The following is a 27111-nucleotide window of genomic DNA, read 5'->3' on the forward strand; positions in this document are numbered from 1 at the left end:
AAGGTGTAAAATTTCAGCCCTGTCTCAATTTGTTTTTCTCTTACAGAGCTGAACGTGTGACGAAGTAGCATCATGTACAAAGCTGAAGCCAGAGCTCTAATCCTGTATCTGTTATTAAAGGGGAAATCTCCTAAAGAAATCCACGAGGAGATGACTGCTCTATATAAGTATGAAGCCCCATCCTATGGAACTGTGAAGCACTGGCATAGACAGTTTAGGTGTGGTCAGACATCGGTAAAACCTGAGCCCATTCCAGGTCATCCCCATTCAGCCATCGATGACAGCACAATCAGAAAAGTGGAGTCGTTAATCATGGAAGATTACCGGATATCTGTGCATGAATTGTCCCAGGAGGTGAAGGTTAGTGTGGGCTCTGTTGAAACAGTTCTTCACGACCAACTCCAGTTACAAAAATTGAGTGCAAGATGGATTCCCAGATTATTGAATCGTTTCCAAAAGGCTGATTGACAACAGAAATCACAAGAGTTGTTAGCCCTCTGCCAAAAAAATGAGGAAGACTTTTTCTCTCGTCTAATCACTCAGGATGAAAGTTGAATACACCATTTCGACGCTGAAAGTAAAAAGCAATCCATGGAATGGTGACATCATGGTTCCCCACCCCTCAAGAAGGCAAGGGTCCAAGCATCAGCAGGAAAGGTCTTGTTGACAGTGTTTTGGGATGAGAAAGTCGTAATAATGACTGATTACCTGCTGAAAGGTAGAACAATTACAGGTGCCTATTATGCCACTTACTCACAAAATTAAGGGAGAAAATCAAAGCATGTAGGCGTAGCATGCTGTCCAAAGGTGTGAGAATGCTTCAAGACGATGCCCCAGATCATACTTCTGAAACTGCAACACAAGCGGCCACTTGTGGATATGAAATACTGCCCCATCCAGCCTACTCGCCCAATCTTGCACCATCAGGCTTCTTGTTTCCTTCCCTCAAATCGTTTCTTCGGGGGACCCACTTCCCTGATGACAAGACACTCATTTCTGCAACAGAATCATGGTTCAAAGACCAACCTCACCACTTCTACAAAAACGGTATCTGTAGCCTCATCCATTGATGGGAAAAAGTGTGTAAATCTGCACAGTGGCTATGTAGAGAAGGAGTAAAACCTGTGCCAAGAATCAACAGGCTAGCAACCTCTGTAGCTAGGTCAGGGTGATTCTTTATTGAACCGCCCTCGTATTATTACAACTCCAGATGCCTACAGCAATTCTTCGGAGCCACAGTTCCATAGTTTATATCCTGTGGCATATACATTCAGAACCACGTCTAGCAGCATATATGCCAGGTGGCCACTTTATTAGGAACACCTACTTAATTGTCAATAGATCACTTTTTTACCCACAGAACAGTATGGATTCAACAAGGAATGGACTCAAAAAAATGCCACAGGGATGCTGGGTCATGTTGACCCAACTGGTTTGCAAACTGGGCGGCTGCAGATCTCTACTCATGTATCCATTAAGCCACGAGGAGAGGCACCTGGTAGGAAACAAATTCCAGATAATCTGTAGCATCCAAACAGTGAGCCTTTTGATATCAGTGGAGCAATGTGCAACACAAAAACACTCCTCTTGTCATTAACACTGCTGCCACCACTACCAGCCTGCATTGTTGGCATAGAGTTCCACAAACTCACAGCTTTTGCCATATTCTGGGCCTGCCATCAGCATGAAACAGAGGAACTGGAAACTTTCTCGACCAGGTATTGCTTTTCCAATTCTCTACCATTCAGTGTGGACATTCACGAACCCAATGTAGTGGTACAGTCAGTCCTCGTATAACATGTGTTTACATTACACAAATTTGATCATACACGATTTATAAATAGGGGAATGATATCTTATATAACACGAACCGAATTCGCTTATGCACGATTCGCCTTTGTGTTTACAAGAAATGGCAGTCAAACGTGGAATCACCCCAACTGAACGCAACACAATAGGAATGAAGAGAAGATTCTGAAAATGTATTTATGTTTTTTTTATATCAGTGAAGGGGAAACACATTTCCCATAATAACGTAAAAACCCACACAATTCCAGCTATCGGCATTATCGCAAATGCAATTAGATCGAGTTTACTACCAGTTTATAACAGATTCCACTAGCAAGAACGCAACTGGAAATTATTTTTGTTTTATGGTAGTAACCCCCAGAAATGTGCTTTAGTAAAATGTGAGGTGTTAAGTGTATCTCTGCCTTTACGGTGTTGTTTATTCAGTTGCTACACACGCAGCTTTGTTTATGTGTATCAAGCGTGCCTCCTCGTTTTGTAATTGTGCTTTATTCCCTAAAAATTAGTAAAATACTTAAAAGGTGTGAAAAGGGAAGCGTCCTGGGGAAGACACTGCAGATTCAGAGAGAAAAAGAAAAGCAATATCGATAAACAGAGGCGGACTGGATCAAAAATTCTTACCCGGGAAAATTTAGAGTGGCCTCACACTAGCGTTTATGGCCAAAATCACATTGGCCTCCGACCCACCGGGGTTTCCCTGGTAAGGCTTATGGCCGCCTCTGTCGATAGAGAAAAAATATGAAATTGTGATACCCTTTGAGCGAAATGAAAGACCATGTGATATTGCATGTGCTACAAGCCTAAATGAGGCAACGCCAAGAATTTGAAAGAATGCAGAGAAAATAAAAACAACTTACATAGCAGGAACAACTCAGCGTAATTAAAATCCATTAGATTAAAACAAAGAATTGGAAGAGATGGAATGGCTGTCATCTGTTTGGATAGAAAATCAAACAAAAAACAAGTTTGCTTACGATAGAAGCAAAAGCATTAGCAATATTTTATTACGTAATAGTTGTAATAAAATACGTAAGTATTTTATTACAACTATTAAATACGTAAGTATTTTATTACGATAGTTTGATTAATTACGATTAATAGTAAAAAAATACATAAGTATTTTATTACGATTATTTATTGTTTGGTAATGTTTTGGTTACAAATGTGTGTTCAATCTTGGGTGGTCGGCACCTAACCCTATTTTTCCCATAGGGCCTGTTATTTATATTGCACAACTTTGCATTGCACGAGGGTTTCTAGGAACACAACTATCGTGCTATACGAGGACTGACTGTACTTCATTTTTTTTCTTGACAGTAGTAGTGGAACCCAGAAGTTGTGCATTCTGAAATGCCCAGTCTGACTGACTAGCCTTTCTGTTATCTTGAACATGTCTGATTGGCCTACACTGGCCCCTCATCAATGAGCTATTTCCAATCACAGGATCACTGTTGACCAGATGTTATTTGGTTACTGTGCCAATCTTGATATATGTAAAAGTATGTAAAAGCCCCAACAGGGTTGCAGTTTCTGAGATACTCATAATAGCACATCTGATGCCAATTACCATGTCATCTTCACAGACATTCAAATCTTTCATCTTGCCCATTCCCACACTGAATTGTACATGTATAGCACCCTATGCATCCATCCACTTTGTTTATATTATGAGGTAGGTACAAACACATGATGCTGTTAATGAAGGAATGTCCCATTTCATGAAAAAGGTAGATGTACCCAATAGTGGCCACATGGCAGTATATTAGTGCCATGCATATATCTCTCTGTTAGATATAAAGAGTGAGGAATTGAAGCAGAAATTTAGTATTTTGATGCACGAGATTAAGTAGCCAAGAAAAAAAAAAACATACTCATGTCCTGGAAAGAAGTCAATCAAGAAACTTATCAGGAATGCCAACTCAATTCTAAGCATAAGGCTACAGAGAAGGATCATGAGGGGCAGAATATGCAGTTCCCATGGAGATTGTAATCTGTGCAATAGGAAATATAGGACTAGGGAAGAACCAACCTGAAGAATCTTTCCAATAACAACAACATGGTTCACAGCTTATATAGCAACCTCCAATAAGGAACTAGAGTCAAATGACTTGCTAAAATCAAAGTACACTATCAAAATTGTTTCCTACATCAAAATAGTTTAATATCATTTTCTTAAAATAGTTAAATATGATTTTCCCCTACAACAAAACAATGTTGTGTGCCCTTCTGAATGCCATTTCTATCTAAATGTCACTAGATTATACTCATTGTCTCCAAGATTTTCACTATCACTGAAGTCAGACTAACTGGTCTATAATTACTCTTTGAACTGCCTTAACGTACAGGTGACCCCCGCTTAACACCGATAATTCGTTCCGGAAAAACAGAGCGTTAAGTGAATCCACACTAAGCGAGCGCCGCATTCCCATAAGGTAACATATGTATTTGTGAGTTGCGGTCAGTGCTATAGGATTGATTTTGATACATAAGTAGTTACCACTGGAATTATGTGGTAACTACTTATGTATCAAAATTAAACTTCAAATTCCAATTAATCATGAATTTAATTGATGAATTTAATCATGAAAATTGTATCGATTATGGGTTGTACTTTGGCCCTCTTCCTGGTAAACTAAAAGGGGTTTTAATTTTAAATTCCCCGCAGCATTACCACCCAACACTAAAGTCAACCGATCCTTCGCCACTTTGAAACCTGGCATGTTTTTTTTCTTCTTTCAATATGAAACGTCTTTTAGGCATTCGTTTCCAAAAAAGTCCGACTTCCTTTATGTTAAAAACTTAAGTATAACACATAATACCCCTCTTCAATAATTTTAGCAAGTTCTTTTTTGAAAGTTTTGGCTCCTTGATCTGCACTTGTGGCTTCTCCCTGGATTTTAAATCTATTCAACCAGCCCTTACTAGTTTTAAATGGTTCCACATTTTTTTTTTTTTTTTTTTATGTGAGTTTTCTTCAGATCATCACCTAATCTCTCTCTCTCTCTCTCTCCCCCCCCTTTTTTTTTTTTTTTTTTTAATAATAACTTAACTGAATTCTGCATTCAATTAATAACTTAACTGAATTCTGAATTAACTAATTTTATTGAAGATAATATCCAATTCTGGATATTATATCTTCAATAAAATTAGTTAATGTCTCTCCATTTCAATCCTAATAGCCGGCCTAGTGCTAGCAGTGGAACAGCTGTTTTTCCCGCTGTAAAATGAATTTTATTTTTTATAATTGTTCTTACAGTTAAACTTGCCAGTCCTAAATTATGGAACACATCCGCTTGTCGTTTGCCCGGAATCGATTTGCTTCAAAACATCTAATTTAATTTTCAAATTTTATTTTTCTTACATTTGTAGTCTTCATACTGCGTCCAGACGTTGCTTTTTCATTCTTATCCGCCATTATTAACCCTTCGAAAATGTAACTCCGTTGGTTGCATTAATTATGATACAATGTTCGGGTAAACTGTCTGTTACACACTATGTCTAATACTGTACTGAGTGATGACTAGACTTCGGATAAATGCATATAATGCAAATATTACAAGCAATATACTTGATCATTTTTAAAATGTTGATCTCGGAACTACGTAACAAGTCACCATAGTGCAATTAAATTAGCGTGGGAGAAAATTTCTCAAGTCAGCATGGGAAACATTTTAATGCTGTTTTGCTATTCATTTTCAAGCTATCGACTCCATCAAATGAAACTATTTTGTTGAATATGCCAAAAACGCAATCTGTAAAAGAGCATTATAGTGATTTCTGACAGTGTTATAGTTAGATATGGGTTATAATATAAGAACAGCGTTATGACAAATCAGAGTAAAGTGAACCGTGTTATAACAAGAGCCTGCTGTATTGGAATTATGTTAGTACTTCTCCAATACAAAGGAATCTCTCTGCCAAATCCAATGATGCCCTCACAATTAACCTCAATGGTTCAATACACTTTCTGGCCACCTCCCTAAAAATTTTGGAATATGCCATCAACTCCATCCACTTTACTTGCCTTTAGGCTCAAAGCTTCCCTAATAAACAATCAGTAATTTCATGCCTCAGCCTCACTTGCACAATCTCTCCTTAGCACAAAGGGACTTTCCATACCAGTCAATCTGTATCATTTGACCGTATTTTGTACTTATTATTTTTTGTTTTGTGGTTTTCACCTGTGCGTTTTAATCCCTAATTTTCTTTTAAATTGTGGAAGTTATTCTCATAATCAGCACTCTTCCCATGAGCAATCACGAGTTTAACTTCGTTTACTGTAGCCTTACGTGCCGACATATCATAACCTGCACTTTTCATTCATTGTTCAACTTGTGATTTATCAGAAGTCTGACCCCCTTATTATTACTAGAAACTAATTTCTTGTTTGATAAGTTTCCCTTATTTTATACATTACATATTACTATCAAACACATGTTTCCTTAAATGTCTAAATGTTCATGCTTAACATAGGGAGGCAGTTACAATGGTGTAACCACCATTCAGAAATTCAAATTCTCATCCAACTTCTATTTTGCAAAATAGTAGTTTTTTTTTTTTTTTTAAACTGATTTTGTAGCATACACTTATTTGTAAATTTAATGCTTAATGATTCAAATGAAATTCTGAGGTAGGATTAAATTTTTTTTAAAAAATTAATTTTTAATTATTGAACAATTTTAAATTACCCAAATGAATTCAAAGTCTAAGCATGGTGCCTCAAGACCCACATTTTTTTAAAATTATTAAATAAATTATTTACTGATTCAGGATTATCAGTAAATAATTGTTAAATATTTAATTGTTTTGTTTCAAGTATCTCTCCTTGAACTTAAACAGGTGCCAAAATACTAAGTGAACAAAAACGAAATTGAAAAATGTTCTAATATCAATCATTCTACAATCATTATTCTTGTTTTTAATATTTTTAATAGTTAATTGATCAGCAATTAGGCATCATTATTTTGATTTATATATATGTAATAATTCATCTGATTTTTAAAAAATATTATCACTTCTTCTAGCTGAAATATTTCATCCAACAAATGGCTGAGCCTAATGCAAAGAAACAAGCTTGAAGACGAGGACCAGGGTCATGGTAAGTTTTAGGCTGATTGGATTCAACTTTCCTGGCATATGGATGTATCCAAAATAGAATCAGCCAGTGCTTTTTGCAAAATATGCAGTAAAGACATTAAAATGGCAGCTTCAGGCTTATTTGAACTGAAAGACCACTTCAAGGCAAAAATGCATGAAAAAAATGTTTGAAACAAAGAAGAGAGCATCCATCAAGAGCCTCTCTGCTGCTCAGCCAACACAGGAAAATAACAGTTACTAGAGCTGAAGTTTTATTTGCAAGTTTCTTTGCACACACACAACCTGGATTCTTCAGTATCTGATCACTTTTGTGACTTGGCAGCTATAATGCTTCTTGTCTGGTGCTTTGCCACAAGTTTCAATCAAAGGGGACCAAAAGAACACTTGTTATTAAAAACTTCTTGGCACCATCTGCAACAGAACCAGTTATCAAGCTGTGAAGACAGAATTCATTCTCAATGAAAAATCAACGAGTCAAATGACAAGAAACCTGAAAAATGATCAACTACTTTTGAAGATGGTTTAGAACCCAAGACATTGCTGGACATGCTAGTATGCAGCAGTGGAACCAGTAAGGCCGTATTCAAATGTTATTGACAATATTTTCTCAAGTTTAAATATCCCTTGGAGTAATTGTACTGGCTTTGCCAATGACAAATGCAATGTCATGATAGGGATATCAAACTCTGTTCACCAGGGCAAAGCTGAGAAATCCTGATGTTTTCATCAGTACTAAGTGCATTTGTCACTTGGCTAATTTGTGTGCACAAGATGGGATCTGGAAACTGTATCAGTAGGTGGATATTTATTACTATTTTGAGCATAGTATTAAACAAAGAAAAGTACACAAGAACTTACAGCTATTCACAGAGGTGGATAACCTGAATATACTTAAACACTGCCACACCTGCTGGCCGTCGCTGCATAATGTGGTGGAAAGGATCCTCAACCAGCATGTGGCACTTTCATCTTATTTTGAAAGACAGAGACAATGAACAGCCTGGCAGTCAGAAACATCTATACACTTTTAAAGTCACCACTGACCCTGATGACCCTGCCATTCTACCATTTTAAAATGAGTTCAATAAACTTTCAAACAGATGAATCTCAGATAGGTGGCATGATATAGTAGATAGACAGATTGTTTAGGAAGATTTTAGTTAAATTTGTGGAGATGGTCTTTAAACATATGGTTTACTTCAGGCTCATCAAATTTAGTAATCGTGAGGTGAACCATGACAGCACACTGGCAGTAGGCCTGTATAACAGAACACTGAATGAAGAAATGGAGACTGACAGTGAAGTCAAAATGTAATTTTTTGAGGATGTAAGAAATTTTTATGTGGCTATGGGGGGAGTTGAAAAAAATTTCCATTTCACAATCAGGTGTTGAGAAACCTCAAAGTACTAGACCCAATCATTAAAGATAATCTGCAGTACCTGCACATCTGCAGATAATTTTGCTCCACATCTCAATCAGTAAGCTCTTAAAGGTGAATTTAATGATTATTATATGCTATCTGATAGCCATACGCCTCTGACAGAAAATGACAAAAAAAAAAAGCTTTCATAGCTACTGGGCCGCCGTAGCCTTCATAGCTATTAGGCCGCCGTAGCCTAGTGGTCAGGCGGGCGGGTGCATAAGTACACGTGCCTTGAGTGACCGGGGTTCAAGCCCGTGACTGCTCAATATGGTGCTGTTTCTTGTATTCTGTCTATCTTGTGAACTCCTCTGACCGTTTGGTCGTACCGGAGTATAAACAGAAAATTTATTTAATTTACTGGCTGGTTGTTATCAGTCAGAGAACAAGTATTGGTCCTCATCTGCTTGTCAAATCTGAAAGTGATTATTCAGCAACTACTGACCTTGCTTCACAGCAATGCTGACTGTGAATGATCTTTCTCCATGACGAAGAACATCCACACAGACTGTAGGAGGCCCATGAATGCAGCAGACACTGACTTCTTTTTTGAAATACAAAATGATACCAGTTATACAGGCTTTAAGCCCACTGACAGCATTTTGAAAAGTGCAAAAGGTGCCTATATTGCTTATAATACAGAGCACCCTAAACCAAAAGAGGAAAATAAAGTTTCAGGAATGGCAAAATTTGTCTCTATTATATGTTTAATTAATTCGTATATGACAATTTGTTGTTTTCAAACTATTGATTTTTATTGATCCAGAATACAGGTTTTCATCTCAAGAGGTTGACAAGTATGACTTTCACCAGTAAAGACTGATGCAAAGTATCAATTCATCAGCAGAGTTATCTAAGACATTCCCAGACCCAATATAAAAGGGTGCAATCTGATTAATTTTCTTCTTTGTATTCAAATACATGAAAAACTGCTGGACCCCATTCTTTGCTTACTTAGCCAATGCTTTCCCACATTAGCCTTTGCCATCCTAACCTTCTCTAAGGTACTATTAGAGATCAATGTGTAGCTGTTGTAGGCTGCAGTACTTTTCATTGCTTTAATTTTCCATGCCATCTTTTTCTGCTTTATTAAGCTGGCTATCCCTGTATTCATCTATCTCAACGTCCTCCTTATGCTATTTTTTTTAATGGTATGCTAGGGGGCTTTGCCCCCTGCTTGCTGCACTCACTTCTTTTGATAAAATAAAATACTTAAAGAAGCTTTTGACACTCTCTTCCTCAGCTATGAATACATATGGAAATCAAGAATGGTACTGTGTGGTCATGCTAGATAAACAAAGCATGTGCACAAGGTTTATCTAGCATGACCACGCTTAAACAAAAGCTTATTTTACCACAGTAAAACAAGCTTCTGTTACATATTTTAGTATTTGTTATGTATTACCAAGTAACCTGCATGCCTCTTCTCCCACTGGCTGAATAAATATCACTAGGAGGAAAATTATTTTAATATATAGAAAGATATGCATTTGTGGCTTTGTGATTATTGCTTTAAAAGGTGTTCGATGTATTAACCCTCTTTCTATAATCTGCCCAATTAATAGATACTATTTAGCATCTTAAACTCAGTCCCCATTCATGAAAACTACTGTAACCTCTTTCTTCATCTTTCAACTAATAACTGCATAATCACTACATGCTAATGGTTCCTATGCTGTTAACCCTATGATATCATCTGATTTATAAGTTAATGACTAGGTCTAGATTATTTTTACTCCTAGTCTAACTGCTGGTACATACAGTTCATTTAAAAAATTTGTTCCTCATGGTACGTTTCCCTCCCACTTACTCCAATCAATTAGGGGGAACTGAAATCACCCATACAAAGACATTCAGTCACCCATTCCATCTGCATGTAGAGATTCTCATCATGCTCTTCACTATCTTCTGGTCCAAAGGTTACTCCCACTCTCATTATACCTTTGTTTCCAGCTGACTAACACCACACAGATTCTATGCTGGCAGACAAGTTCTAAATATGGAAAAGTTCTTTTTGTGCCCAGGCTGCTTTCAATAAGAAGCATCACCCCACCACTACTTCTATCTTCCATATCCTTTCTGAATACACTAACATACCATAGTGAAACACATCATGCCCAATTTCCAAGTGATATTATGTTTCATTTAGCCCCATTATGTCAGTGTTAACTTGGAGTTCGAATTCACTCAATTTTATTAAGAACACGCCTGACATTACTCTAGACACAGTAAACTGCTATGTATTCTTCTACAGTTTACTAACAGACACTTCTTTAAGTTATTTTTGCTTGTTTTTCTAGCCTTAGCCTCCCACTCATTTAAAAGTTACTACTCCCAAAACACCTTGCCAATATCATCTATTGCAGCAAACAACAACTCTTGAGGTGTGTGTGTGTGTGTGTGTGTGCGTGTGCGCGCGCGCAAGCATTACTCTGACCCATAGACAAATAAAGACATCTATATTGCCCTTGTCCCTTCTAACTAACAGTTTTCCTGGATCCTTAAGATATACACTGATAAATCCCCCCCCCCAAAGCCTTGCAGACTCCCTTAAATTTTGAATTAACACCCAAGCTTCAGCACATACACATTCTGACCTAACTCGTGGCATTACTTCAGTATATTCTTATATTTATCCAACAAATCACTAGGTCATATTAATTTAATTGTTAGTTTAATTTCACCAACATGAATAATAATGCTTTCATTAAATCTCCCTTCCTTAGAATTTGACAAACACACCCTGGTTCTAGTCCATCTATCTTTATTATAAAATAATATTCAGTTCTGCAACCTAAACTGGACCACAAGAACAGAACAGTCAAATGCAATAATATTATTATCTCTTCAGAACAATACTCAGATAAATGGAAAGGAAAGGGGAAAAAAACCCATTTTCTAATGAATGTATAATGGAGTAATACTTACCAAGGACAAGGCTGGCAACTGAGGCAGTAACCAAACTACTAGCACAAAGGAGAACAGCATGATCCAAGTCAAATTTGTGTGCATTGATCCAGTCAATTACTACAGCAAATATGGATGCAAAACAACCAACAACTGCTGCTTGACACTAAGTAGGAAATAAAAAGAATACAGCTCTTAAGACAAAAAATAAATCATCATAATCTTTTAAGATATTTTAATATTAATCCTTTCCAGAGTATGTATCTAGATATGTTTTATATGTATGAGCTCAAGGGTTGCTCTTACAAAGAAAGAGCTTAAGTTTTGCAGATTACAGTGTTTGGTGACTAGGCACCTGCAAGGTGATCTGATTGAGGTGTATAAAGCCTTGAATGGTTTTGAGCATGCTCAATGCTGATGGGATTCTTCCTCTTGCTCAGAATAATCACATGAGAGGGCATAAATTCAAATTAAGGAAAGACAGTTGTAGGATAGATGTGCAGAAGTTTGCCTTTAGCCAGCAGGTAGTTAATTGGTGGAGACTTCCATCTTTTGTTGTGGAAGTTGATAGCCTAAATAAATTTAAGGCTGAGCTGGACAGGTATTTGGAACATATGGAGGGGTGAAATGGGAGAGTTTTTTTTTTTTTTTGGCTGATGCTGCATAAGCTTGCTTTCTTGCATCGTATGCCTCTACTAATGATAACACTTTGTACAATGTGCAGAATATTTACTTAAAAGAGTAATCTCAAGTACATGATGATCTGCAATTCTTGTTACCTTTTCAGGGACACATTCTAAAAATTGGGAGCATTCTGAGGATAAGTAGTCAGTTCCAGTGAATGGAATTAACTTCTTGTAGAGTTACCATGCATTCCCAGAAACTGGGGATGCTTGGTAACACAAAATTTATACTCTTAACTTACACCACGTTCCAGTTGCTGAATTAACAATAAGATTCTGTTCAAACCTTGCATACCTGAGAGAGCCACAGTGACTGGCCATCTATATTAGTTGAAAGTTAGTTTAATTTAAGATTTTGGGAGGACGGGAACACTGGGAACACTTTAGATGCCAGAAAGAGCCGTCAAACTGAGAATTAGATGACTGCTTATCATTCAAAGTGATGGGGGGTCAATCCAACAATATGTGCCATTATTGAAGGAAACCTTCAATAATGGCACATATTATTGTCATAAGAGATTGGTCTCATCATTAAATTCAGGCTGAGATAAGCAATTTTGTCTTATTCTTTGCTGAGAATCCAATAACATTCACCTTACAAAAATAACAATCACCATGATATGGCGATAGCACTTTTGCTCTCTCTCCATCTCATAGATATGGCAAACAGCAGCAAATATTTCTTTTTGTTCAACCAGTCAAGTAATCCATTCAAATAACATGTGGTGCCACACCTTATTTTCTACCTAGAGGATAGCAAAGTATAACTGGTAAATTTTCAGAATATTTGTCACGATTGTATACTATTGTGATTTAGTTACGAAAGAGCGTACACACACACACACACACACACACACACACCAGAATTTGCTGGGAGGAGGGCAATTTTTATATTTTCAAGGCATGACAAAAAATGTGTTTCAGCAATTCACCAGATCATGCCTGAAGTAATTTATAATCAAATAATTAAATTACAAAATAAAAAGGATAGAAATATATTTAATGTGTATAAACAATAATAATAAATAATGTATCCGATAGGTATGCAAGTTGTATAATCAACTTCACCTTGTTCCCATACTTGGTCATCTAAATGCAAAACTAGAACAGATCTGGATTAAGCACCTAGAGATTTAGTCCACATTTTTTTCCTTATGAAAAAAAAACTTTTTGACCTGTGGTGTCTTAATTAACAGACCCAGACAATATTGAGAAAAGCCAAAAGGCAGGATTCAAAGTGAAAGACTAATTTTACAAAGCATAACAGAAGGGAATGTATGACCTAAGCTTTGTCAATTTCAGACTCAAAAGACTGTGCAGAGGTGGACTACAATCTCTCAACATAGCCTGCGCCTTTAAGAAAAGTGCAAGTGTATTTGCCAGTACTATTGAGGCAGTAACAAGTTTATCAAGAAACCACACAGACCAATTAACTATCATGGCCAAAAGCGCCGGTAAATTTGATTTTTCATACTACTTCAAACGATTCTATCAGTCAAAAGGTTGGCACAATCTGTTAGTTGCAAATTTGTAGTAATAAGGGGGAAAACAAGGCTTACCAAAGGTTCTTATAACACTCTAGACTGCAAAAACTGGAAATGTCTGAAAAACTATGGGACCACAAGAAAGTAATGACCAACTAATGCTAAAGCTATAGGAATAACCAATTTAAAAATTTCTTAGGGAAAGCCACCCCACCTCTGATTGGTCAACATGATATATGTCAGAGTTATAAAAAAAAAAGCATGAAAAGAAACTGACACATTTGTATACTAATGCTACCAATTCAGTTAAGAAAAACAAATATGGAGTAGTTTTTATAGTAAAAATGCCCATATACAGGAATATTAGGCACAATGTCAATTACATATATTTGGATCTATTCAAAATGTTACAGTTTGAACAAAGAATTTGAATACTTCAGCATGTATATTATGTATGAATTATGTTCCATGACTGGTTTACCTGTTTTCTAAAGGAAACCCTATGAGGCAGTAGCAAGTTTCTCAGGAACCACTTGCGTGAGAAAAACTGCAGCCATTATCAATCCACTGCAGGATGGAAGCCTCCTCAACAATTCACATTGAGAGAAATGGACCATAATTGCCACACTGGTCTAGTGTAGGTTGGCAGAACGACTGTATTTAGCAGTCAGGAGCTTGAACCCTGGTCTACTCAAATAGCGTGTGCTACTGCACTCCCGCTCCTGACTACTCAGCTACAGACATACAGACCAATAACTATCTTGGCCAAAGGCATTGGTAAATTTGATTTTCACACTAGAAGGTTGTGACATGATCAATTGCAAAGTAATACGGGTCGTACATAGGTTCTTGGTAAGTCTTAAACTATTGCCTAACTCAGCCTCAACTGAGATGACCTTTGCACCACCAACATGATTTAAACACAAATTTCATTCCAAATGTGAAGCAACTGATATAGCTGCTCTCTTACTATGGACATACTGCTACCAAATGTACATTTTTGCTGTTGCACAAGCAACTGTATGGATGTCATTCCTCCATATGTCCTATTTGAGCATCATTTGAGAACCTTGTTCACTCCCACCCCTTAACACTGTAAAAAACCAAGCATATTGAGATCAAAGGAATGCCATGGTCCACTTTAATCTATATAACATGGGTGGGGAGGGGGAGTACATAACTTATGCAGAAATCTTATCCATCAGCATAATTATCTTGGAGAAGAAGAAGAAACACCACTTAACTGTGAGGCAAGAGGTATAATTCAATCACACTGTTGACAGTTCATTCATAAATTTATAAAATATATAATAAATTTCTGTTTATTCTTGATACAGCCAGGGCTAGAAGAGTTTACATATTCATTGTGACTACATACAATTCAATTATTCTGATCAGCCAGAAAAGTGTATAAAATAATTAATAAAAGAAAAGAAAATAAACAACCTATGCATTTCCCTCCTCCCCTAGGTAATTATCCAGCTGACCTTTGAATTTCCCAAATCTGTCAGCCTCAACCACCCATGTAGATAACTTATTCCAGTAATTTATAACTCACTAGCTAAAATAAAACTTCCTACAATCCATTCTAAGCTTCTCCCCTCGTGACTTGAATTTATGGCCCCTAGTTCTAGAATCATTCAAAACCATGAAAATTTCGTCCTCATTCATTTTACTGATGCCTCTCAGAGCCGTAAACACCTCAATCAAGTGCCCTCTAAGGTGCCTAGTTTTCAAGCTGTGCAACCCACATATTCAAAGTCTTTCCTCATAAGGAAATCCTTTTGCCGATCTCACCAGGCAAGTTACCCATCTTTGGACCCTTTCAAGAAGCTCAGTCTTTTTTTAGGTGTGGTCTCCATACTTGAACTCAGTATTCCAAATGTAGTAACACCATAATCCCTTGTATAATGGGATTATGATGTCCTTATCTCTACTAGCAAATGTTTGATAAATCATTAATAGGACACCATGGGCCTTCCTTGCAACCTGTCTACAATGCTTGGAGAACTTCATATCTGAATGCATCTAACTCCCAAGTCCCTGTCTTTCACTACAGTCCAGTTCAACTCCACCAAGTGTATAAGCTATATTTGGGTTACTGTTCCCTAGGTCTAAGACCTTTTTTGCTGTGCTGAAGCTGCCACTTCTCTGACCATTCCTGAAGTCTACCTAGGTCACACTGAAGAAGCTCTGCTTGGCAGTGATTATTAACTACTCTACCAATCTTTACATCATCTGCAAATTTATACATGCCCTCTATCCCTTCACTGATGTCATTTTTAAGAAAATCAAAAACAGTGGTCCCAATGCTGATCCTTGGGGAAGGCACCCCACTTCTTACATTAGCCCAATCTGAGGAACAACCATTTATCACAACCCCCTGCCTCCTTCACTGTAGCCATTCTGCTTTCCTTCTAAGGATTTTCCCTGTGATTCCAACCTGTTCCAGCTTACAAAGTAACCGCTCATGTGGGACTGAGTCAAATGCTCGGTTGAAATCTAAATAAACAATGTCGAAATTATTTCCTAAATCCAGCTCATAAGTGACTCTGTCAAGATAGCTAAACCAGATTTGTTAAACATGATTTTCCCTTTACAAAACGATGCTGTGTATCTTTCAGAATGCCATTTCTATCTAAACGATCCTGAATTCCATCCTTGCTCATCGCTCCACTACTGAAAGTTAGACTGATCGGTAATTTCCTGCTAACACAAAACTCCAATACATTGGCACTTTTCCAATCGCATGGAACTCTGAGTCCAGTGATGCTCTCATAATTAGCCTTAATGGTACAATGCACTCACTTGCCACCTTCCTTAAAATTATAGGGTGTATGCCATCAGCCCCAGGAGCCTTATCTGTAGGCTCGAAAGCTTTTTCATTATATAATCATGTGAAATTTCATCATTTAATTACTGTTTTTCAACTTCACTGCCATAATTTCTCATTGACAAAGGATTTTTCTTCTATAAATATCGATGCGAAGTAACTGTTGAGTTCATCCGCAACATCAGCTGGGGTGTCTAATACACTCCCACATCCATTACATAAGGGTTCTATCTGATTTGTTCTTCTCTTCTTTGCATTTATATATATGAATTCCTTATCCCCACTCTTTGCCAGTGATTTCTCATAATTTGCCTTTGCCAGCCTAACCTTTTCTGTGGCACTATTACAGATCTATTTATAGCTGTTATGCGCTTCAGTACTTTTTTATTGCTCTAACTTTTCCACGGAATTTTTTTTGCTCAAGTAATCTGGCAAATTTCATTATTCATCCAACTTGGAATCTTCCTCATGGAGTATTTTTTTTAAAAATGGTATATATGCATTCAGGGCTTCTGTGATTAATGTTTTAATTCAATTATCATAATTCGATTGTATTCACTCCCAGTTAATAGAAGCCATGTAGCACTTCAAGCCATCATAATTTCCTTTCCCAAATTTATAACACTTTCCTTTGCCTTTTGCTACCTCTCTTCACTGTCCACCACAGAACTCGCTGATCACTTCCTGCTACTGGTTCCTGTACTGTCAGCCCTATTATGTCATCTGGTTCATGGATGACAATCAGGTCTAGAATATTTTTTTTCTCTAGTATCTTCCCTGACATGTTTATACAAACAATAATCATCTAGTTGATTTAAAAATTGTTCCTCATTGAGTTTCCTTCTCATTTGCTCCAATCAATTAGAGGCAAATTAAAATCACTCATAATAAGACATTCACACTTACTTGCCCATTCCATTTGCATGTAGAGGCTCTCATCATAATCTCTTCACAATAGTCTGGCCTGCAGATTAATCCCACTCTGCTTACAACTATTTCACGCCATGCAGATTCTATCCTAGCATGCAAAACGTTTGAATCAGGGAAAGCCTTCATCGTGCTCAGGCTGCTTTTGATAGATAAGGATCATGACCCCCCCACCACCACCACCCCCTCTATCTGCCTTATCCTTCCTATATACATTGTACATACCATACTGAAACTCATCATCCCTTATTTCTGGGTGGCACCATGTTTCCATAAACTCTATTATGTCAGCGTTACTTGTTCTAACCAGCAGTTCAAATTCACTCATTTTATTGATAACACTTCTGACATTACTGTATAAACAATTAAGACTTATTATTCTTGTATAATTAAATACCCCAACACACCCCTTACTTCCCTGGCATTAGCTAACCGCTCATTTGAAATGTTTCTGCCCTCAGAACATCTTGCTTATATGATCTGTTGCGGTAACAAATAAGAACACTTAAGGTATATGAAAGAGTTACTTTGACCAATATCATTAGATAAATGCATATCACCCTTGTTCTCCCAAACTAGCAGTTTCCTTGAACCTTTAAGGTATCTTCAATGATACTGGCAAAAACCTTTGCACCACCTTTGCTTAAATGTATCCCAACTCTACAAAACAGATTCCTTCTACCTACAAGTGCAGATAAAAATTTCCCCCCAAAAGCCTTGCAGAGTCCAGTGTTGAGTTAATCTGCAAGGCTTTTACAGCATATAATCCTTCCTATCGTGTGTGGGCAGAATTGCAGATGTACATTCTAACCTAACTCATTGCATTTCTTCAGCATGGTCCTATATTTGATCATGTGTGCTTAATGTCATTAGTCCCCACATGAATAATAATATTCTCTTTACCCCAACTTAAAATCTGACAATCTTTTGGTGATATCATCAATTGTTGCTCAAGGCAGACATACCCTGGTTCTAGTCCACCTATCCTTATTACAAAAAATATTTTCCATTTCCCTAACAAGTCAGTCTCCTAACAGAAACTAAGTCCTTTTGAATCAGAGCAGTTTGCACTTGGTTATTCTGTTCTGGGACCAAATCAGGAGTGCATAACTTGGTGGGTTACTAGAGTCTTGAGTAAGCTTCCAGTTACAATATTCTTGAGGGCAAGCACCCATTTTTTCAGTGACTCAAATTGTTCTAGCAGTACACCAAATTAATTTTAGATTGGTACTCTCTGTACAACAGTGACAAAAGAATCACCAGGTGAGCTATGATTATCCACCAGGTCAATGTCGGAATACATGCCACAGATTCTGCAAACAATGAAACCATGACTCACCTGGAAATCACCGCTAGCTATTTCCATACGAGTCATGATAACCTCTGATGAAGTATTCAACGTGGATCTTGTCACACTCATTGTTTAAATTTACTATCATTACAGAAAGTAACTTTTAAAAAAAATATTTATAATATTATAAAAATTGAATTTACAAACTATTACAGAAAAAAAAAAAATTATATCAAAATAAAAACTTTACCATATATTAAAGAAATTAACTAAAAGCAATCAACTAACCCAGTGGTTTTCAACTGGAGTGCCACAACAACATTCTTGGGGTGCCATGTAATTTGGGTTTAAGTTACTTAAAGTATTTTTTTTTTTTTTTTTTTTTTTGAAATTCATATATTTATTTCATTATAAAAAGGGTACGGTACAATATCCATTGTACCATATCTTTTTAATCTTGTGGTGATCTATAATTGATCTTTATTTAGTACCTCTATATAAAGAATAAAATTATTATATAAGTATATATTAAAAAGGTCAAAAACCACTGTGTTAGGTATTTCTTTTGGCTAAGGATGCCATGAAAAAATTACTGGGACAGTAAGGGCGCCGTGAGCTGAGAAAGTTTGGGAACCTCTGATCTAACCTCTCTAATCACTATGCTCTCTTAATCGAAGAGCAGTACAAAAACAAGTCTGGTTTGCTCACTACGAATGCCAACAGAAGAATTAACAGTACTTTTTTTTTATGGCTTGAATCTGAAACTCCCTTACTTGTGGCCATGCATGCATGTCAACCACTAGACCACAGCAAGCAAGGTATGTAGAACTTTCCCTACATAGGAGCATGTTGCATCTATTGAAGGTCAGTATAGGTGCTATCATCACTGATAATGTTTAGTATGCTTTTCCAAGTGAAGCCTATCCCCACTGGATTATGGAATATGTCTGATGGATTTTGCCCAATGTACTGGAGCAACAACTTCTCAGTGAATGTTTCATAAAGATCATAATCCCCTGGCTTTGGTAATGTGCAGTTGCCTGTGGTACTGATATGGTGATCACCGTACAAGACCTTCCAAAGGCGCCTCCGTAGCCAGGTGGGAAGGAGCAGCAGTGCATAGCACACACTTCTTGATTAGACCGGGGTTCGAGCCCGTCACCACCAAATACGGAGGATGCGAAAAGGTCAGGGACTGACCACCGCATATTCCCGGAGCAATATGGCCTTAGTTGCTAATGCTCCTAAAAACCAAACAACAACAACTACAAGACCTTCCACACTACTCATTAGAAGATGCAAATGTAATCCAAAATAACAGTGATTTACAGTAATGCTCTGACAGCAAAGAACTGTGTTCTACTTTCAGCATTCATACAGGGACGGCAACTCTAAGTGCAGATCACAAAAAATAAACCTCCATTCTCAGATGTTGCAGTGGCCTACCATTTCAAGGGGAAAGGAAGGATTTAATATAACATAATTCACAGTAAGGACATGGCAACATCTCAACCATACTCTAAAGTGGTATTTCCGAAAGTGTGGTACAAGTAACACGCCCCTGCCCGGTACACAGCAGGGTTTTTTAAATTTTACTTCATCATAGTTTTTTAGATGCAGAAAACAATTCAATAAAATTTAGTACTGTGGGTTCACTTATAGCAGTGGTGTCCAACCTATGGCCAGCGGGCCGTATCCAGCCCACAAATAATTTTTGTACAGCCCGCGTAGCAATGAGAAAATGGCTACGTTGTTCAGATCAAAGTGTTTGCAAGCAAATTTCACACATGAAATCATATAAATATTTAAAAAGAAACAGAATAACAGATGGGCATCTTCATTCCATATTGAAAATTGCAAATTTTCAACCAAATTTTGAGCAATTATCTAAAAATATCCAGCCTTAATCACCTCATTAAATGTTAAGTTTTGTTAAATAAACATTGTGTATTGTACTTAAAATTTAAAATCTTTTCAGGTTGTAGGTTTTCTAAAGTGAGCATTTAAAAGAAAAAGTAAGGTTTTAAAAAAAAAAAAAAAAATGATTTTATAATTTTGATAAAATCTAGGAAATAAATCACTGGAATAGATTTGTTTCCATTTCCATTTTTCCATAAATTTCCATTTTTTATATATAGCCTGAAAATAAAAAACGATAAAAATGAAACAAACTTTTCTTTTACATATAACACACTAATTTTTCTCGAATCACTCAACACGGCCTACAAAACAAATCAAATTTTGAATATGGCCCCCTGTATAGGAAAAGGTTGAACACCACTGACTTATAAATGGAAATCACTGGTTAATTGAATCAAAACTTGAAAACCTGAACCCTTTATACGTTGCAGTGTGTAAAACTCGTTAGAATCACAATTTCACTTTATTGAATCAAAAAGATGATAGAGCTATGTAATCTGTGATTTTTCAGGTCCCCCCCCCCCAATCATTTTATCAAACTACACTATTACATGATCCAGCATATGCACATTATGCTTTGTGTGTGTGTGTGTTATTTGGTTTTTAGGAGCATTAGCAACAGACCATATTGCTCTGGGATATGCGGTGGTCATTCCCCGACCTTTCCGCATCCTCCATATTTGGTGGTGACGGGCTCGAACCCCAGTCTAATCAAGAAGAGTGTGCTACGCACTGCTGCTCCTTCCCACCTGGCTATGGAGGCGTGCGGGTGTGTGTTTTACATGTAGTAACCCAAGCAATGTTTTAAGAGACATGTGGGTAGTAATCACTACATAATTATGCCGTTTGTTTTCTCCGAATAAACTGTGTTATATATATGATCTACACTTGCCTGTCAGAATGCTTGTTGATTTTTATTATTACTTCCATTTTTTAGAATTATTATTGTATTCATTTTAAAAAATTAATATATAACTTTATTATATGTTAATAAATGAATACCACATATTGTACTGTATTTGCTCTATTCCAGAGGAAGTAGTATTACTAAAACTAATCCCAAATTACCTTTGCCAGGAAGGGGTATGCCAGTAAGACTAAACTCTCAAAAGAGAGAGTAGTCTTAGAAACTTACAATTATTGTAAGTTGGAGAAACACTGCTCTAAAGAATTGGTTACTGCTTTATTTATGCTGTTGTGCAATTTCACTATCTCAAGATAAACAATTATTTGAACTGTTTGTCACAATAGCACTTTGGATACGTTTCGTACATTGTCAGCAGAATGTAAAAATGAAAAAATCTGGTTTGATCATTTTCACATATCATATTTACTATGCATGTGTAGAGACTATGTGCAATATACAAAGGGTACTAGGAAAGTTTTGCAATATGACGCAACAATGAATCACAGGAAGCTGCTTGTTGCTGCATGTTGAGACATGTTCATACGTGCATAGTAGCCGCCGCGCCAAGTCGATGGGCTCAGTTATTCATTAGTAGTGAGAGTGTAAAGTGCTTGCGATGGCATCGTGGTCACGAAATGAGATAAGGACAGTTTTTTGCGGTATAATTTGGTGCGTGGTTTAACCATAGACCAGTGCTTAGAAGAAATGACTCTTGCACTAGATGATGATTGTCCACATCGTACAACGATATTCAGGTGGTATAGAGAATTCCAAAGGGGAAATTTCACTCTGGAGGATTCTGAGAGGCCGGGAAGGCCACGAACGTCAGTTACGGAGGAAAACGTTACTGCTGTGAGGAAAATGCTTGACGAAAACAGGCGAGTGACCTACCAACAGAGAGGATACTTTGGGCCTAAATGCACCAGCAATTCGTTCGATTCTGCAAGATCATTTGCACGTGAAGAAACTTTGTTCTCTCTGGGTGCCGCATCAACTGACTGAAGAGCAGATGACACGACGTGTGACTTGGTGCCGGGAGATGTTAAAAAAGTTTGATAAGGGACAATCTCGGTATGTGAACAACATCGTGACAGGTGACGAGACTTGGCTGTACTATTACGATCTGCCGACCAAGGCTCAAAACAAAGTTTGGGTCTTTGATGACGACGACACACCCGTAATTGTCAGAAAATCCCGATCTGTAAAGAGGAAAATGATAGCTGTATTTTTCAAATCGAGTGGAATTGTGGAACGTGTCGTTTTGGACACGCAGAAGACAGTCACAGCTAAGTGGTATACTGAACAATGCCTGCCTAAAGTCATTGGATCTATGAAGAACCTGCGGCCAAAGTCAAGAATGAACACCTGGTACCTCCATCACGATAATGCTCCAGTTCACCGCGCCAAAGCCTGCACCGAATATTTGACCACGACAGGACTGAAACTTCTCGAGCACCCTCCCTACAGTCCAGACATTGCTCCCTGCGACTTTGCACTGTTCCCGCATGTGAAAATGAAGCTAAAAGGGAGGCGGTTTTCCAGTGATGAGGACCTTCTACGGGCTTGGGACAACGAGTGTGCTTTACTCCCTAGTGAAACTTGGCAGAACTGGTTTAAAGATTGGTTTCGGAGGATGGAGAGGTGTATTGAATGTAGAGGAAATTACTTTGAAAAAATTAAATAAACAAAGCTGTACTGCAAAACTTTCCTAGTACCCTTTGTACTAACTTGCTAGGAATGGAGTTGTTCCCCACTGTAATTTAATATAACTATCAGCAATAGCAAACCAACAATGTTAAACTACTTCATAAATTGATAACTATTAAATATTCGTAATGAACCATACCTGAACCAAAGCCATATTACCATAAGCCATTTTTAGCTGTTCCTTTGTCGTATCCATATGTCCAAGGTTAGCCTACAAAATGTGACAATTTGATTAAAAGGATTCTAAATAAATAAAAACCTTGAAATTCAACATAATTTAACAAATTATTCTAAAAACATTCAAAATAATATAGCAGCTGCTTTTATTTTATTTTTAATTAAAAAAAAAAAAAAAAAACTTACGTCTGTTGCAAACTTTACTACATAGAAGTATTTTTATTGCAGGACAGTAAAAAGGCAATAAAGCAACACAAAAATTTAGTTTATCTGAAAACCATACTGAACATCAGCATAGTTTTAAAACTATACAATACTTTCTGTGCAGCTTTATTACTCTTTTAATGTCCTGCAATAAAAAACTTCCACATTACCTTCACTAGTGTGGAACAGACACATAGGTCCAAACTCAATGTGAATGTATTCACATTATCAGATATACTTAAATGATACCAATTTTTAACTACTTTAGTAGGTTACTGCATACTAAAATGATGCAGCTACACTAACTTTACGTGATAATGATATACAATATCTTTTTAATGATATACAATAACATTATATAAAGTGATGATATACATTTTTTTCTGAATCTAGGGGAAGAAAACTAACCTGCGTTGAGAGCCTTGCTGCCAAAGTCATTTCTAAATTCCCTTTCAAACCAAGGAGAGATGGAACCAAAATGAACAATTCTGATACTGTCACAAAAACTGGCCAATGCTACAATAAAATAAAGTTTATTAAATATTCATTTTAAAAAATTTCAATCTTTCTTAAATATATTCTTTACTGAATTCATAGTAAATGTGATTTTCATTCCTATGATATGAGTGGACATGTTTAAAAAATACTGAAATGGATAGGCAATAATCATACAGATGAAAAAAGTCTTCGTTATAACTAACAAAAAAATAAATAAATAAAAATTTAATTTATTTATTATTTTTTACCCCTTTCAACAATAATCTTGAAATTTCACTATCACATAAGACTCAGATTTTTTTTTGATAACATAAAAGCAAAAAAAAAAAAAAAAAAAAAACATGAAAAAACAAAAGTTAAAAACGTTTTGATTAATAGATGCTACTTCCCATCATGTGTTACAAAAATTGTGATTGGCTCAATATACATCTAGCTTATCTGAAAATTTCATAACACTGTAGTGTTATTAAATTGTGTTGACATATTTTACGCCACAATCAATGCAAATCAAATGTTACTAAATGAATACTAAAATTAATATTTACATCATTCTAATAGTTTTTTTAGTTGCATTTTTTATTCACTTTTTGTCTAGCAAACAGTACCATTAGCACTGAAAAAAAAAAAAAAAAAAAAAATGGTATCTTCCAATTTAAGTATCTGTTTGAAGGTGAAAGAAAGTGAGATATCTACACTAAGTTTTAATGCTGGAGCAGAATAAAATTTGTCAAAGTATATAATTCCACTGGGAGTAGGAATGCTTAGCAGACAGATTCAAAAATATTAAACATATTACATTTTCTAGTGTATAAATCACTAATTTTGGATTGGCTACAAGAGGTCCCTGACACAACTGGGAGGAGCACTCTTTGCAGCAAGAGATAGGTGTCTGCTGTTGTTAGGGGAGTTGTGAGCTCTGTGGTCAAATGGTGGAGGATGCTCCTCTTTTAGTTGCAATAACTAAACCAGTCCTGAAAATAGGTTACCAAGCTGGAGGATTGATTAATCCTTGCCAACAGAATTAATATAATACTTAATTACTTAATAGAATAATTAAAAATTAATAGCATTAAACCTTCCAATATCCATCATTATCCCTCCAGCGATCTTTTTTTTTTTTTTTTTTTTTTATTTTGCTGGAATTTAGCCTTGTGCTATAGGCAGATTTTTGCTGTGCTGCATGGGTTTGGGCTCCTTAAATACAGAATCATTGATATCCATTTGGTCTTACATCCCACTAGTTGACTTTTTTTTTCTTTTTTTTTTATTATCCCAAACTCATTTTAGGTATTCAGTACAGAAAAGTTGGGGATCCACCACAATTCACACTTAGCTGTGTGTCCACCTCCTTGAAGAGTAGGCACTGGGTAGGTTTTCCAGATGATTGCCTTCCCAGTGGCAAACTGGAGAGACATCTGTACAAACAGATGTCTGTTTCTGGTCATTTTGCAGAGTCCTGTATCACCATGATATCCCTGGCCACTGTGATAGGGGTCAGGAAAATTTACTGCCAGCAACTGATCGCCAGCATTTACCGCCACATCAGTTTATTGCATTTTACCGTCTAGAAGCAATGAGATGTGTTTGGTCAAATCATAAAAAGTTATTTTTTATTTAAGTTTCTGCCTTAAGCTATGATTAGCATGTTTTTGGAATTCTATGAACTATGAGGGAACAATACGGAAATAAAAAAAAAAAAAAAAACCACATGTATGGAAATATGTAATTTAATAGGAAGATTATGTATTTTAATAGTTACATGTATCACAAAAATAGTAAAAAATCCATTATTTGAACAATATAACAATTGGTTAATTTTAAACTAAACTAATTATAACATTAGGTATGTCATAGTACACTGCAAAAATTCAAAATGAATGTTAATGCAATCTTCAGAACCAGTCACGTTGGGATAATTAATTACTAAGAAACTGTAATATTTACAACACAGTATGTAAATTATTAATAAGAAATATTATGCGCTATACCTCTTAGATAATCAATAATATCACCCCATTCATCGTATGCACTGGGTAGGTTTTTAATTCGTTCAAAAGATGTCCTCTGGTTGGGCATCCAATCCATGTATTCTCAAAATAATCAACAACTTCTCGCAATTCTGGAGGAAAAACATCATTTTCACACAAATGTTCAAAAACGACTGTCACAATTGGAGTGGACACAAATGCAATTGCTGCCAAAATTCGCATATTTAAACAAAATTAGCATCAGTTTCATAACATTGTTTCAATCCATTATTCTGAATGGAACGAAAAATACATTGTGAAAAGTGGAAAAAACAACCCCGTTGCAAAGCGTCAGGAAAAACTCTTCTGCAAGCATTCATCATTGCCGTCTTAAAATCTATAGTTATTGATTGCGGGGACATAGATGGTTCCAATACTTTCAGCTGCTGTAGTAGAGATACATACGTTTCCTCAGACTTGTTAGGCAATAATGAATAAACTAATGGAAGCAATATTTTGTCCTTGAATCCATGTATCGTATACAGCTGATAAAAAAGTAAGGGAACAGTTTTGAAAGTCCCATCGGCATAACAGTGTTCACTTCACGCTAACAACTGCAAATTTCTTTTCGTACTGAAAATTAACATACGATTGTCTTTGGGTCCAGAATCAAATTAAAGAAACAATTTTCCATTGCATGATGTTTTATATTCTTCTGTAAAAACTATGTCTCTACGATGTGTTGGAAGAAATGGGCCATCAAAATTTCTATTTCTTATATTTCGGATCGTTTGTTTCATTGTATCTACGCTTGGAAGCTTAGGGGCTGCTGCTGCTTGGCTACAGATTCTCAAAACATTTGAAATAATACTATGAGGCGTATTATTTGTTGTTTCTGCATAAGTTTGAATGGTGTCAAGAAGTTGTGCTGCCTCAACTCCTGCTGCGTCTCCACAATGATTGTGCTCTTTCCATGTTTTAACGATAGTGTTATCTACCGTAGTAACTTGAGCGGCACATTGGGTTTTTCGGTAATTTTGACACTTCCAATGAATTTTTGTTTCATTTTGCCTATCTTTATAAAACAAATGTCCACTAAAGCACAATTTCGGTTTTCCTTTTTCTGATTTCAAAAATTCCACCGACATCATGCATTCACAAACTCAAAAGGATGAAAAAACTCAAAATAAGAAAATGTCGTGATTGTAAGAGATTATAAATATATAAGTACCTCCCTAATTGGCATGGCCTACCCCCACTCCCCTAAAACATGCTTTTA

The 27111-nt window shown here is 36.4% G+C and overlaps 1 protein-coding gene across 2 annotated transcripts in view; it reads right to left on the reverse strand.

The window, feature by feature from the left end:
* Nucleotides 1–27111, reverse strand: part of LOC150086866 (solute carrier family 41 member 1-like) — a 202263-nt gene that overhangs the window by 66638 nt on the left and 108514 nt on the right. For both annotated transcript variants that reach the window (XM_090372784.1, XM_090372783.1), the window contains exons 4-6: nt 23776–23883; nt 23126–23197; nt 11256–11400 (exon numbers count right to left, since the gene is read on the reverse strand). In XM_090372784.1, the coding sequence (XP_090228910.1) occupies nt 11256–11400; nt 23126–23197; nt 23776–23883 (325 nt within the window). The remainder of the gene's footprint in view (nt 1–11255; nt 11401–23125; nt 23198–23775; nt 23884–27111) is intronic.

The sequence above is a fragment of the Mastigoproctus giganteus genome, chromosome 4 (genome assembly GCF_048544385.1).
Source record: "Mastigoproctus giganteus isolate SK-2022 chromosome 4, ASM4854438v1, whole genome shotgun sequence".
Taxonomy (NCBI): Eukaryota; Metazoa; Arthropoda; class Arachnida; order Uropygi; family Thelyphonidae; genus Mastigoproctus; species Mastigoproctus giganteus.